General features: G+C 48.6%; 1 protein-coding gene across 5 annotated transcripts in view; it reads right to left on the bottom strand.

Annotated features, from left to right (window-relative positions):
* Positions 1-3,040, bottom strand: part of ASH2L (ASH2 like, histone lysine methyltransferase complex subunit) — a 35,694-nt gene extending 32,654 nt beyond the window's left edge. The window contains exons 1-3 of one of the 5 annotated variants that reach the window (XM_033231013.1): positions 1,708-3,040; positions 991-1,057; positions 307-452 (exon numbers count right to left, since the gene is read on the bottom strand). In XM_033231013.1, the coding sequence (XP_033086904.1) occupies positions 307-452; positions 991-1,057; positions 1,708-1,895 (401 nt within the window). In that variant the 5' untranslated portion in view covers positions 1,896-3,040. Of the gene's footprint in view, positions 1-306; positions 453-990; positions 1,058-1,295; positions 1,654-1,707 lie in introns of those variants that run through there. The other 4 variants (XM_033230995.1, XM_033231004.1, XM_033231030.1 and 1 more) reach the window with 4 other exon arrangements.
* Positions 3,041-13,276: the final 10,236 nt, after the last annotated feature.

The following is a 13,276-nucleotide window of genomic DNA, read 5'->3' as shown; positions in this document are numbered from 1 at the left end:
TTTATATTGTCCTAAATTTGTTTATATAACAGTTTGTAATTGCATTTTTTTTTTTGTCTCCAAACCAAGTTGTAAACTCAAATGGAGGGACAATACCCACCATTGTATCTATCAGGGCTGTGCCCTCAGTAAGCAGATAACATGCAAGGGAATTAAAACAATTCCTGATTCAACATCCTACTTGCTGAATAGGAGTCAGGAGACATAGGAAATACTTCGCATTTATTTTGCCCAGAAACTAACTGTTGAGCATGTTCAGATTTATTTTACCGAGCAATTCTTATAAAAACTATGAAAAGTACTCACGAGGTATCTATGCCAAATGTGTCAGCCGTGAACCATTTTGTACAAATCCCACATTGCAGCTCTACTTCACCCAACTGTCGGCCATTCTCTTCATCCACGGAGCCCGCCTGAGTATCCATCACCTCTGATGTATCCCCAGCACCTTCCTGTGTCAGAGCAATTCGAGAATCAAATCAGTTGACTTGAATGTATTTTACTTTATTCTTTTAAGAGACAAGGGTCTCTCTATGTTGCCCAGGCTGGTCTCAGCCTCCCAAAGTGCTGGGATTACAGGCAGGAGCCACCGTGCCTGGACTGAATGTATTTTTGATTCGCTTAAAAATTTAAGAACAAGGGCGCGTGCAGTGTCTCAAGCCTGTCATCCCAGCACTTTGGGAGGCCAAGGAGGGAGAATCACCTGAGGTCAGGAGTTGGAGACCAGCGTGGCCAACACCATGAAACCCCGTCTCCACTAAAAATACAAAAAAAAAAAAAAAAAGTAGCTGGGTGTGTTGGCAGGTGCCTGTAATCCCAGCTATTCGGAAGGGTGAGGCAGGAGAATCGCAGGAACCCGGGAGGAGGTTGCAGTGAGCCCAGATCGTGCCACTGCATTCCAGCCTGGGCGACAGAGCGAGGCTCCGCCGCAAAAAAAAAATGTAAAAACAAACTATGTTGTCTTGCAAACAACTAAAAAGAAATACTTACTAGTGTATCTTTTCCATTAGATGATTCTGTCTCCAAACCACCGCTTACATCGACCAAGTTTGCCTCCCTATAAGATAATGAAAGAGCTCAAGCAAGAATTCTCAATACAAACAAACCTCAAAATACCTATTCCCAAAAATGATGATCAAATTACAGTAGAACTTCATATTCCTGCAGCTTTTCCAGCTACGCCTGTTCTCAGACTGGATGCCCAAGGTACTGTCAGGATATTGAGAAGGTGGACAAGACAGTAGCGGACCCACGGAGCACAGGGACGCCTAATCGGCTTTTAGAGACAAATCTACCTGGGTTAGAGTTGGTCCTGGGAGAGGTTCAAAGACAGGTAGCTCTCCCACCCTGTTTTCAGAGTGACCGTTACTTCTTCCAGTTTGGCACTGCAAAGTAGTTTTGTTTTTTTTTTTTTTTCTGGAATATGTAAAGGCCTCCCGTTAAAGAGTGAGCTACCAGCTTCCCGCCGGGGTGCAAGAGTCAGAGATAACGACAAGAGCCTCAGCTCCCACCGCCCGTGAAAGGTGCGGAAAGGGCGTTATCCAGATATACTTGAGAGAGGACGGGCCAAGCTGCGCAGGGGCAGGGCGAGCCATTGGCGGCGGGGCCTGGGTTCGCAGGGGGCGGGCGGCAGGGCTCCAAGAGCCGCGGGATTCGCGAGGGGCGGGCCTCCCTCCCGCGTCCTCCTCGGGCCACAGGACCTCTTACCCGCCTTCAGCCTCCCCGGAACTGGGCTCAGCTGTAGGAGGAGCAGAGGTCCCCTCTCCAGGAGGAGCGGCTGCTCCCGCTGCCACTGGCTTCATCTCCCCTTCTTCTGCAGCTGTTGCATTTGCGGCCGTTCCTGGGCCAGGCCCGGCACCCGCTTCCTGGCCGGGTCCTGCTCCCGCCGCCGCCATCACGGCCACCCCTGGACTTCTCGCGAGAGTACCCTCTCTTCTCGCGCGCGTTGCTGTGAGACGCTGTAGTCTTCAAACAGGAAAAGCCCGCGGTGGGTCCACTGCCTGCCTTAGGAAGCCTAACTACACGACCGCTTTAAGGCCAGGCGCGCGGGCAGAGGTGGGCCGGGCCTCCAAGCCTGCGGTGGCCGCGGTCCTGTCACGGGGAAGGCGGAGGATGCTAGATGGTTAGTAGGACTCCCTCCAGGACTTCCTTTGGAGTCAGGGACGGATGCGGCGTATTTTCGTGGCTACAACTGGATATCCCCGCGCAGAGGAGGAGCTTTGAGAGCGCTGGCCGTGCCACCGAACACTCCTCACCACCGAAAGTGGGAAACGTCTTCCTTGGAGACTAGCACTCCCTGCCCACCCGGATGGAATTTGGTTTTCTGCGCAGGGTCGCCCCCTGGAGCCCGTTTCCAAATGACCTTCAGAGAGAAGGGAATCTAGGGAGGCCGATTCCAGGGGCGAGGGTGGAGGACCCAGGCCGGGCAGCAGAGGATCGGCGTGGGCACCAGAAGCGGCTTGCCGCTTCCTAGTGTGAGAGGTGGAAAGCGAAGCCCGGGGGGGTGCCGGGGCGCTCGGAATGTAGACAAGTTTGGTGGCCAGCGAAAGGAAGAGGTGTGGACTGAAAGTACGAACTTGCGAAGTCATCGACAGTAGCTGGTGGCTGGCATCACTGGAGTGAGTTGAGTCTTTCAGAGCCATTGTCTCCAAACTGGAGAATGCAAACCTCTAAGAGTGTTGCGGCCAGGAACGTTTTCAGGACACCAGTGTTTATTATCCTATATCCTAAAATGTTGCCTAACAATAGACTCTTCTCCCGCTTTACACAAGAACGGCGCACCCCTCGCCAGTCCTCACTCCAATCTTACAGTGATGTGTCCACCGATGGTGTAGGAACCTCCGGGCCACTGAACGCCATGGAAAATATGTAGATACTGATTTCCCAATTGGTTCTCAATTATTGGTTTTCAACAAAATTGAAGAAAGACCTGAGTTGCTAGGTGACATTTTAAAATTGGTTATAAAAACTAAAATCAGGTGTTAGTACTCCAAAGAGAAGCGGGATGCTTGCTCTAGGTATCTCCTCCCAAATACATATTATTGTAGCAGCTTTAACATATGGTCGCAAAACTGTGTGTTTTCTTGTTGTTTTGTTTTTTCTTTTGAGACAGAGTCTCGCTCTGTTGCCCAGGCTGGAGCGCAGTGGCGCGATATTGGCTCAGTGCAACCTCCGTCCCAGGTTCAAGCGATTCTTTTGCCTCAGTCTCCCGAGTAGCTGGGATTACAAGTGTCTGTCACCACGCCCAGCTAATTTTGTATTTTTAGTAGAGGCGGGGTTTCACCATGTTGGCCAGGGTGGTCTCGAGCTCCTGATCTCAAGTGATCTACCCTCCTCGGCCTCCCAAAGTGCTGGGATTACAGGTGTGAGCCACCGCGCCCGGCCTTTTTTTTTTTTTTTTGGAAACAGTCTCGCTTTGTCGCCCAGACTGAGTGCAGTAGGGCAATCTCAGCTCACTGCAGCCTCCACCTCCCGGGTTCGGGTTCAAGCTATTCTCTTGCCTCAGCCTCCCAGCTGCTGGGATTACAGGCACGTGCTATGACGCCCAGCTAAATTTTGTATCTTTACTAGAGAAGGGGTTTCACCTGTGTGGTTCAAGCCTGTAATCCCAGCACTTTGGGAGGCTGAGGCGGGCAGATCACCTGAGGTCAGAAGTTTGAGACCAGCCTGGCCAACATGGCGAAACCCCATCTCTACTAAAAATACAAAAATTAGCTGGGCATGGTGGCATGTGCTTGTGGTTCCAGCTACTCAGGAGGCTGAGGCAGGAGAATGGCTTGAACCCAGGAAGTGGAGTTGGTTGCAGTAAACTGAGATCACACGACTCCAGTCCAGCCTGTGCAACAGGGTGAAGCTCTGCTTAAAAAAAAGAAAAGAAAACAAAACAAAACAAAAAACCTGGGTACCTTCTCATGATAAGGTTAATGAAAATCACTACCAGAACACCAGGTTAGAAGTTTAGGATGGCCAAACAGGAAAAAGATATTTTTAGGAGCTCTCTCTCCAGTAACTGCTTAATTCACTTAGTTTACCAGAAAGCTGATTTGATGCAGATGCTGACTGGAGTGTGAATTATTCTACCATGGTGAAAATATGGAGGCCATTCTCACATCCTCAAATACAGTATTCAGAATGCTCATAATTATGATTCCCAAGCAGTGGAATTATAAAGATAGCTTTTCTTTTCTCTCTGTTTTCCAGGTGGTGTTTGTTTGTTTAAGAGATAAGGGCTTACCCTGTCACCCAGGTGCAGATCATGGCTCACTACAACCTCAACCTTCTTGTTTCAAGCAATCCTCCCTCCTTAGCCTCCTGAGTAGCTGGAACTCCTGGCATGTGCCACCATGCCTGGCTCATTTTTCTTATTTTTTTTGTAGAGACGGAGTGTATTAGTGTGTTCTCATGCTGCTAAGAAAGATATACCTGAGACTGGGTAGTTTATAAAGGAAAGAAGTTTAATTGACTCATAGTTCAGCATGGCTGGGGAGGCCTCAGGAAACTTACAATTATGGCAGAAGGGGAAGTAAACATATCCTTCGCCACATGGTGGCATCAAGGAGAAGTGCCGAGTGAAGGGGAGGGTGGGAAAACACCTGTAAAACCATCAGATCTTGTGAGAACTCACTCACTTCACAAGAAAAGCATGGAGGTAACCACCCCCATGATTCAATTACCTTCCACTGGTTCCCTCCCATAAGGTGGGGATTATAGGAACTACAGTTCAAGATGAGACTTGGAGGCCAGGTGCAGTGGCTCATGCCTGTAATCCCAGCACTTTGGGAGGCCAAGGCAGATGGATCACGAGGTCAAGAGATTGAGACCATTCTGGCCAACATGGTGAAACCCTGTCTCTACTAAAAATACAAAAATTAGCTGGGCATGGTGGTGCGTGCCTGTATTCCCAGCTACATGTGTGGCTGAGGCAGGAGAATCACTTGAACCTGGGAGTCAATGAGCTGAGATCACGCCACTGCCCTCCAGCCTGGTGACAGAGTGAGACTCCATCTTGGGAAAAAAAAAAAAGATGAGATTTGGGTGGGGACATACCCAAACCATATCATTTTGCCCCCGGCCCCTCTCAAGTCTCGTGTTCTCACATTTCAAAACACAATCATGCCTTCCCAACAGTCCCCCAAAGTCTTAGCTCATTCCAGCATGAACTCAAAAGTCCAAGTCCAAAGTCTCATCTGAGACAAGTAAAGTCCCTTCTGCCTCTGAACCTGTAAAATTAAAAGCAAGGTAGCAAGGTAGATACAATGGAGGTTACAGGCATTGGGTAAAAATACCCATTCCAAATGGGAGAAATTGGCCAAACAAAGGGGCTACAGGGCCTACGCAAGTTTCAATTCCAGACAGCAGTCAAATCTTAAAGCTCTAAAAGGATCTCCTTTGACTACATGTATCACATCCAGGTCACACTTGCCGAGACCAGCTTGGTCGTGGAGACCCCCAACCCAGTGGCACTAGAGGAATAAAGACACAGACACAGAAATAGAGTGCACAGTGAGATCGGGGGCTAACAGCCCTCAGAGCTGAGAGCCTTGAACAGAGTTTGACCCACCTATTTATTGACAATAAGCCTGTGATAAACGTCGTTTCTGCAGTTTATAGATTGACTAAAAGTATTCCTTATGGGGAACAAAGGGACAGGCTCTGGCTTGTTATCTGCAGCAGGAATGTGTCCTTAAGGTACAGATCACTCATTGCTCATGCCATTGTTTGTGGTTTAGGAACGCCTTGAGTGGTTTTCCACCCTAGGTGGGCCAGGTGTTCCTTGCCCTCATTCCAGTAAACCAGCAACCTCCAGCGTGAGCGTCATAGCTGTCACAAGCATGTCACAGTGCTGCAGATATCTTGTTTATGGTCAGTCCTGGGACCTGTTCTGAGCAATGCTGATACAAGAGGTGGGTTTCCAAGGTCTTGGGCAGCTTTGCCCCATGGCTTTACAGGGTACAGCCCCGCTCCTGGCTGCTTTCATGAGCTGATGTTGAGTGTCTATAGCTTTTCCAGGGACACAATGCAAACTGTTGGTGGATCTACCACTCTGGGGTCTGGAGGATGGTGGCCCTCTTCTCACAGCTCTACTAGGCAGTGCTCCAGTGGGTACTCTGTGTGGGGACTCTAACCGCACATTTCCTTTCTGCTCTGCCCCAGCAAAAGTTCCCCATGAGGGCTCTGCCCTGCAGCACACTTCTGACTGGACATCCAGGCATTTCCATACAGCCTCTGAAATCTAGGTGGAGGTTCCCAAACCTCAATTCTTCTGTGCATCTGCGTGCTCATGTGGAAGCTGCCAAGGCTTGGGGCTTGCACCCTCTGAAGCCATGGCATGAGCTGTACCTTGGCCCCCGTTAGCCATGGCTGGAACACAGGACACCAAGCCTCTAGGCTGCACACAGCAGGGGGGCCCTGGACCTGGCCAAGGAAACCATTTTCCCTCCAAGGCCTCCTGACCTGTGATGGGAGGAGCTGCTGTGAAGGTCCCTGACATGCCCTGCCCTGGAGACATTTTCCACATTGTCTTGGAGATTAACATTTGGCTTCTTATTACTTTTGCAAATTTCTGCAGCAGGCTTGAATTTCTCCCCAGAAAATGGGGTTTTCTTTTCTATTGCATAATCAGGCTGCAACTTTTCTAAACTCTTCTGCTCTGCTTCCTCTTGAACACTTTGTTGATTAGAAATTTCTTCTGTCAGATACCCTAAATCATCTCTCTCAAGTTCAAAGTTCTACAGATCTCTAGGGCAGGGGCAAAATGCGGCCAGTCCCTTTGCATAGCAAGAGTGACCTTTGCTCCAGTTTCCAATGAGTTTCTCATCTCCATCTGAGACCACCTCACCCTGGACTTTATTGTCCATATCACTATCAGTATTTTGATCAAAGCCATTCAACAAGTCTCTAGGAAGTTCTAAACTTTTCCACATCTTCCTGTCTTCTGAGCCCTCCAAGTCTCTAGGAAGTTCCAGACTTTCCCACATTTTCTTTTTTTTTTTTTTAAGACAGAGTCTCGCTCTGTTGCCCAGGCTGGAGTGCAGTGGCGGGATCTCAGCTCACTGCAAGCTCCGCCTCCCGGGTTTACGCCATTCTCCTGCCTCAGCCTCCCGAGCAGCTGGGACTACAGGCACCTGCCACCTCGCCCGGCTAGTTTTTTTTTGTATTTTTTAGTAGAGATGGGGTTTCACCAAGTTAGCCAGGATGGTCTTGATCTCCTGACCTCGTGATCTGCCCGTCTCAGCCTCCCAAAGTGCTGGGATTACAGGCTTGAGCCACCGCACCTGGCCTCCCACATTTTCATATCATCTTCTAAGCCCTTCAAACTGTTCCAACCTCTGCCTGTCACCCAGTTACAAAGTTGCTTGCACATTTCTGAGTATCTTTATTGCGGCACCCCACTGCCAGTACCAGTTTACTGTATTAGTCTGTTCTCATGCTTCTAATAAAGACATACCCAAGACTGGGTAATTTATAAAGGAAAGAGGTTTAATTGACTCACAGTTCAGCATGGCTGGGAGGCCTCAGGAAACTTACAATCATGGTGGAAGGGGAAGCAAACATGTCCTTTACATGTTGGCAGGAATAAGTGCAGTGCAAAGTGGGTTAAAGCCCCTTACAAAGCCATCAGATCTCGTGAGAACTCACTCGCATCACGAGAACAGCATGTAGGTAACCATCCCCATGATTCAATAACCTCCCACTTCCCATGACTCATGGGGGTTATGGGAACTACAGTTCAAAATGAGATTTCGGTGGGGACACAGCCAAACCATGTCACAAAGTCTTGCTATGTTGCCCAGGCTGGTCTTGAATTCCTGGGCTCAAGCAATCCTCCTGCCTCAGCTTCCCAAAGTGTTGAGATTACAAGCCTGAGACACTGTGCCTGTGTTACTCAAATCAGAAATAAAATAGCATGGTGTGGTGGTGTGCACCTGTAGTTCCAATACTTTGGGAGGCTGACTGGGGAGGATCCCTTGGGCCGAGGAGGTTGAGGTCTCAGTGAGCTACAGCTGCACCACTGCACTCCACCCTTGGTGAAACAGCAAGATACTTCCTGGAATAAAGTGTCCTGTGTCCTCATTGTCACTTTCCCCCACCATGTCTCAGATTTGTCCCTGCTTAGGTCTACTGCCTCCCACCAGCCTGCTATTTGTAGTTCTATTACTGCTTATTGGGATTATCACAACCAAGTCTTCCTGTTTCAAGTTTTCCTACCCTGATGAAAGGTTACAACTTTCTTTAAGAAGATGCTACCTGCCTTTCGGATAAAACTCAGACTCCTTCTCAGCTCAGTGTTTCAGTGGGTCCAGCAAGTGATCGCCCAGTCCTGTTGGAACCCACTGCTTTTCAGTGCACCCACCCCATCCGCATCTCCATGTGGTCTTGCCTCCTGACTTTTACCTTCCCCCACCTGGATTGCCCTTGTTCTCCCCAACCCTGCTCTCCTAACCTTGTCTGTTACATCAAGACCCACCTGAAAGTTACCTCCCCGCAAAACCTCACTTCACTCAGTTTTTATGGAAAATCTGTGTAATATGATGGTCCTCAGTTACAAACTAGAGTATTTTATTGTAGATACGAGAGTCCTTAATCTCATTTGGCTCAACTGTATGATGAAGTCTGATGCAGGTAATCATTTCACTCAAAACCAATTATGATGTCTTACTCATAATACATTTCTCTAAAATGTTAAAAAGCCACCAGCTCCCCACTCCACAATCAGTTCACTTTTTGCCTCAGTTTTTGCTTGGGATATTCTGCATAGAATGACAAATGTTGAAAAGGAAGTGGCAAGTATTGTGACTGTTGTCTCACCTGTAAGAATTAATTATTTTGGATGGAGTTAATAAATTTAAGAAGCAATTATTTTGACTGATGGATCTTCTGGACTTGACAACAAAAAAGGAGTATTTTGTATATTTTGTAACACACAGAAAAAGAGACATTGGGCCAAGGCATGGTGGCTCGTGCCTGTAATCCCAGCACTTTGGGAGGCTGAGGCAGGAGAATCACTTGAGGCCAGGAGACTGATACCAGCCTGGGCAACATAGCGAGGCCTCAACTCTACAAAAAAATAGTAAAAATTAGCCATGCATGGTGGCATGTTCCTGTGGTCCCAGCTACTTGGGAGGCTGAGGTGGAAGGATCACTTGAGCCTAGGAGCTTGAGGCTGCAGTGAGCCACGATTGCACCATTGCACTCCAGCCTGGGTGACAGAGCAAGAGCAAGATCCTATATTAAAACAAAAAGAAAGGAAAAGAAAAAGAAATGGTTTATTATACGTGTTCCTTAGAAAAAGAGAAAGGACTCTGAACATAACTGAAATATTTGGGATAAGGCTTTTACCACCACACAAAAGCCTACTTGGGAGATGAGAAGGGAATGGGCCATGACCTTGTAGTGATGTAGGAGTTAAGAAGAAATTACACAGGTAGATAGTGAGGGTAGGGAAGTCCTTGGTAAGGTTTTTCTTTTAATGAAAAGCAGCCCCAAATTATTTTCCTTTCTAACAAAGAGCAGCCTGTAAAATCGAGTTGAAGACAAAGTGCTGGCAGTTGAGCCCATCATGTTCAAGATGGTGGCTCCATCGTCCCTTCTCTGCCAGTCACGTGTGCAGTAAGGAGCAGACAAGATGGCGCTGGCCAAGGGGAAAACACATTTGCATAATAAGATTAGGGTGGGGCGGCCAGCCTTCCCCCACACTTTGTAAACATCATACCTGATCAAACCAATCTGTGAGCCCTATGCAAATCAGACATTACCTCCTCAAACCTGGCTATAAAATCTGGTGCATCTGCTGCTGGCTGGTCTTTTCCTCTCTGAAGTCCCCTCTCTCTCACTAGAGAGAGAGCTGTTTTCCTTTCTCTTTCTTTTGCCTATTAAACCTCTGCTCCTTAACTCCTCATGTGTGCCCATGTCCTAAATTTCCTGGCCTGAGATGACCAATCCCGGGTATTTACCCCAGACAATGTGGCTGCTTCACTAGTAACTCTGGAATATGAACTTAGCCTCACAGGAATTTTCAAGCCCCAGTGTGGCACAACTGAGGCAGAATCACTTCCATGTCCTCAATACCAGAAGTACCAAAGGGAGTTGCTGGACCTGTGGGGCCAGGGCTTCAGTGACCATAACGCAATGACCCATAGCCCCGTACGGGCCCATAACTGAACACCAACCAGATGGGGCAGCTGGTGGAAGGCTACTGTCAACCTGAAATGAAGAAACTGTTATTGAACCAGAATGGGGTCCAATTGCCTGGTGCAGTAAAAGTAGATATCCACACCAAGGTTTTGCAGCAGTAGTGAAGAAGGAATTAATGAATTTTACAAGTATAATCAAAGACCACCAAGAAATTTTTACTTTTTCCTTCAAAAGCTGAGTGTAGGGTAGCCCCGCCCCACCCCGCCCGACACAGTCTAACTTAGAGAAGCATACTAACTGCCTGTTTTTCCTTCTGTGCTCAGCAAGCCTTATCTGTGCTCACCAGTTTCACATTCCTTGAGGCTCAGCGAGTTCCTGCTTCACCTCCCTAGTGCAGCTGCAAAGTTACAAGCATGTGTTACAGAAACAGTTTCCCAAGGATGTAGAACATGTAGTATAGATAAATGTAAAAGACTGATCAACTGCCTTTGTTCTTGCTTCTGTAAGTATGCTTCCTGCATCATGTAGCTCCCAGCCACTGACTGCTTAAAAGATGGCTGCTTTCTTTTTCCGGAGCTCAGACTTTCCTGGACGCTAGTCCTACTGAGCCAGGTGATCACCTTAATAAAGGCTTTCCTGAACTCTGTTTGGTCTCTCCTGTCTGATTGTCCCACAACATTTCTGGGGGCTCGTCCAGGATTAGAGACGACAGCTTTCTGTATCCTTTGCCTGTGGGCTACAGCCCCAGGATGCAGGAGATTTGGGACCCTTGGCACCACTGGGTAAGACTTAGCCTAGAAGGAGAATGGCTGTCTCATGTCTTGGAGCCTTTCCCTGACAGTGCCAATGGAACTGACTCTGGAGTTGCAGGACAGTCACAGAAGCAGTGTGCAGGCAGACTACTGAACTGCAGTAAAGTTGGGCCCCAGAAAAGCCCATCCCATACGGACAGAAGGGGAGCTTGGTCACCTCCTGGGGAATGACCACTTATCCAACCCAGAGTGGCTGGGGGTGGCAGGAGTGGCCTGCCAATTTGGATGAACCTCGTGTCCCCACTAACAAGTGAAAGTGGTTCACTGGATCTGGAGACAGAAACTGGGAGTGTTGGGTGCATGTGAACCTACCTGGGACATGAGAAAGGCTCGTTTCGTCCGATGAGGAGTCCTGGGGTAGGAGTTGTGTGTGTATGTGTGTGAATGTGGAAGCCTAACTAAGCTCACCTGGGACATGAGAGAGGCTCATTTTGTCCGATGAGGAGTCCTGGGGTAGGGGAGGTATGTGAAAGTGTGTGAAAGAGACAGTCTCAGGAGAGGCCAATGAGGGGAGTGATGTGGGGAGGTGCAGATCTCTTTTTTTTTTTTTTTTTTGAGATGGAGTCTCACTGTGTCACCCAGGCTGGAGTGCAGTGGCGCGATCTCAGCTCACTGCGAGCTCTGCCTCCTGAGTTCACGCCATTCTCCCACCTCAGTCTCCTGAGTAGCTGGGACTACAGGCACCCGCCACCACGCCCGGCCGGCTAATTTTGTTTTTGTATTTTTCATAGAGACGGGGTTTCACCGTGTTAGCCACGATGGTCTCAATCTCCTGACCTCATGATCCGCCTGCCTTGGCCTCCCAAAGTGCTGTTATGACAGGCGTGAGCCACTGTGCCTGGCCAGGAGGTGCATCTCTTAATGCAGACCGTGTCCTCCGAGGCGAGTATGGGATGAGCCAGACCTAGGTCACTGTGTAAGGCTGACAGGATTAGCTTCATAGCTTCACAGCAGTAGCTGGCTGTGACCTGGCCAAGCAGTGTCCGAACCTCCCGTTATAGGACCTGGTCTGGTGAATCCGAGAGTGAAAGTGAGAGTGAAAGTGCACCGTGAGGGAGGAAATGGGAGGAAAAGCATCAAAACCAACTCAATAAGAATGTATGTTGAAGAACTTTAAGAAAGGCTTTGATTGTGATTATGGAATGAAGTTAACACTGCAGTGGCTAAGACCCCTTTGTGAAACTGACTGGCTCTCCCTTAATGTAGGGTGGCTGGCCGAGGGAACCACAGATAGGGAAATAATTGGCCGAGTGTTTCGCGTGGTCACTGGGGTCGCAGAACAGCCTGGGCACGCTGATCAGTTTCCATACATAGACTCCTGACTGAGCATGATTCAAACCCATCCGAAATGGCTACAGGCCTGTTTTGAAAATTATTGTAAGACTCCAGTGGCTCGTATAAAACAAGGAGCCATAGAAAAGACCCACAAAGCCAGGCCCAGGAGAAACAGCAGCAAGGAAAACAGGAAAAACCTATCCTACAGGCCCTGCCAGAAGAGCTAGAGACTCCACCCCATTATGTTCCAATTTACCCATCTCTGGCAAGGCTTAGGCAAGAAGGCGCTCCAGCAGCTGTCTCCGGAGGGTCAGACTTAGAGGAGAGTACCCTTCAAACTTCACTATGTAGGGAAGAGCCAGGGCCACTATCTGATAAATTAAAGGAGGAACTCCAGGATAAGGTTGGCCATCTCGGGTCAGGATATGCCTGAGACATGCAGATGCCCCTCAGAGAAACTAGGGGACAGATCTATTTAGATGTACAAAATGAGGTTCAAGGAGGAGAACGGCTTTATGTTTATCAGCCCTTCTCTACTACAGACATTTTCAACGGAAACAGCATACTCCCTCCTATACGGAAAAACCCCAGGCTCTTATGGACCCCATGCAGCCCACCTTCTTAACTCACAACCCAACCTGGGCTGACTGACTGCAGGCAGCTCCTTCTGTCACTGTTCAATATAGAACACCACAGAGTAATACAAGCAGCTCATCAGAGGCTAGAAAGCAACACCCCAATAGGCACAGGAGATGTCAGACAGTATGCTCTGCAGGCTTTGCCAATAGAAACTGACCCAGGCTGGGACCCAAATCAGGCCCAAGGGCTGCTGAACTTGCTGAGATACCAAGAGGCTCTAATACAAGGCATAAAGGCTGAAGGGAAGAAGGCAACAAACACTGGAAAGGTTTCAGAGGTCTGTCAGAAACCAGATGAAAGCCCCAGTGAGTTCTATGAGAGGCTTTGTGAGGCTTACTGGCTCTACACACCTTTTGACCCAGAAGCGGCAGGGAATCGGTGGATGGTTAATGCGGCATTTGTGAGTCAGACACAAA

Source organism: Trachypithecus francoisi, unplaced genomic scaffold (assembly GCF_009764315.1).
Source record: "Trachypithecus francoisi isolate TF-2019V2 unplaced genomic scaffold, Tfra_2.0 Contig01440, whole genome shotgun sequence".
In the NCBI taxonomy this organism is placed as follows: domain Eukaryota; kingdom Metazoa; phylum Chordata; class Mammalia; order Primates; family Cercopithecidae; genus Trachypithecus; species Trachypithecus francoisi.
The sequence above is the reverse complement of the archived record's forward strand: the minus strand, read 5'-3'. Positions and strand labels throughout refer to the sequence as shown.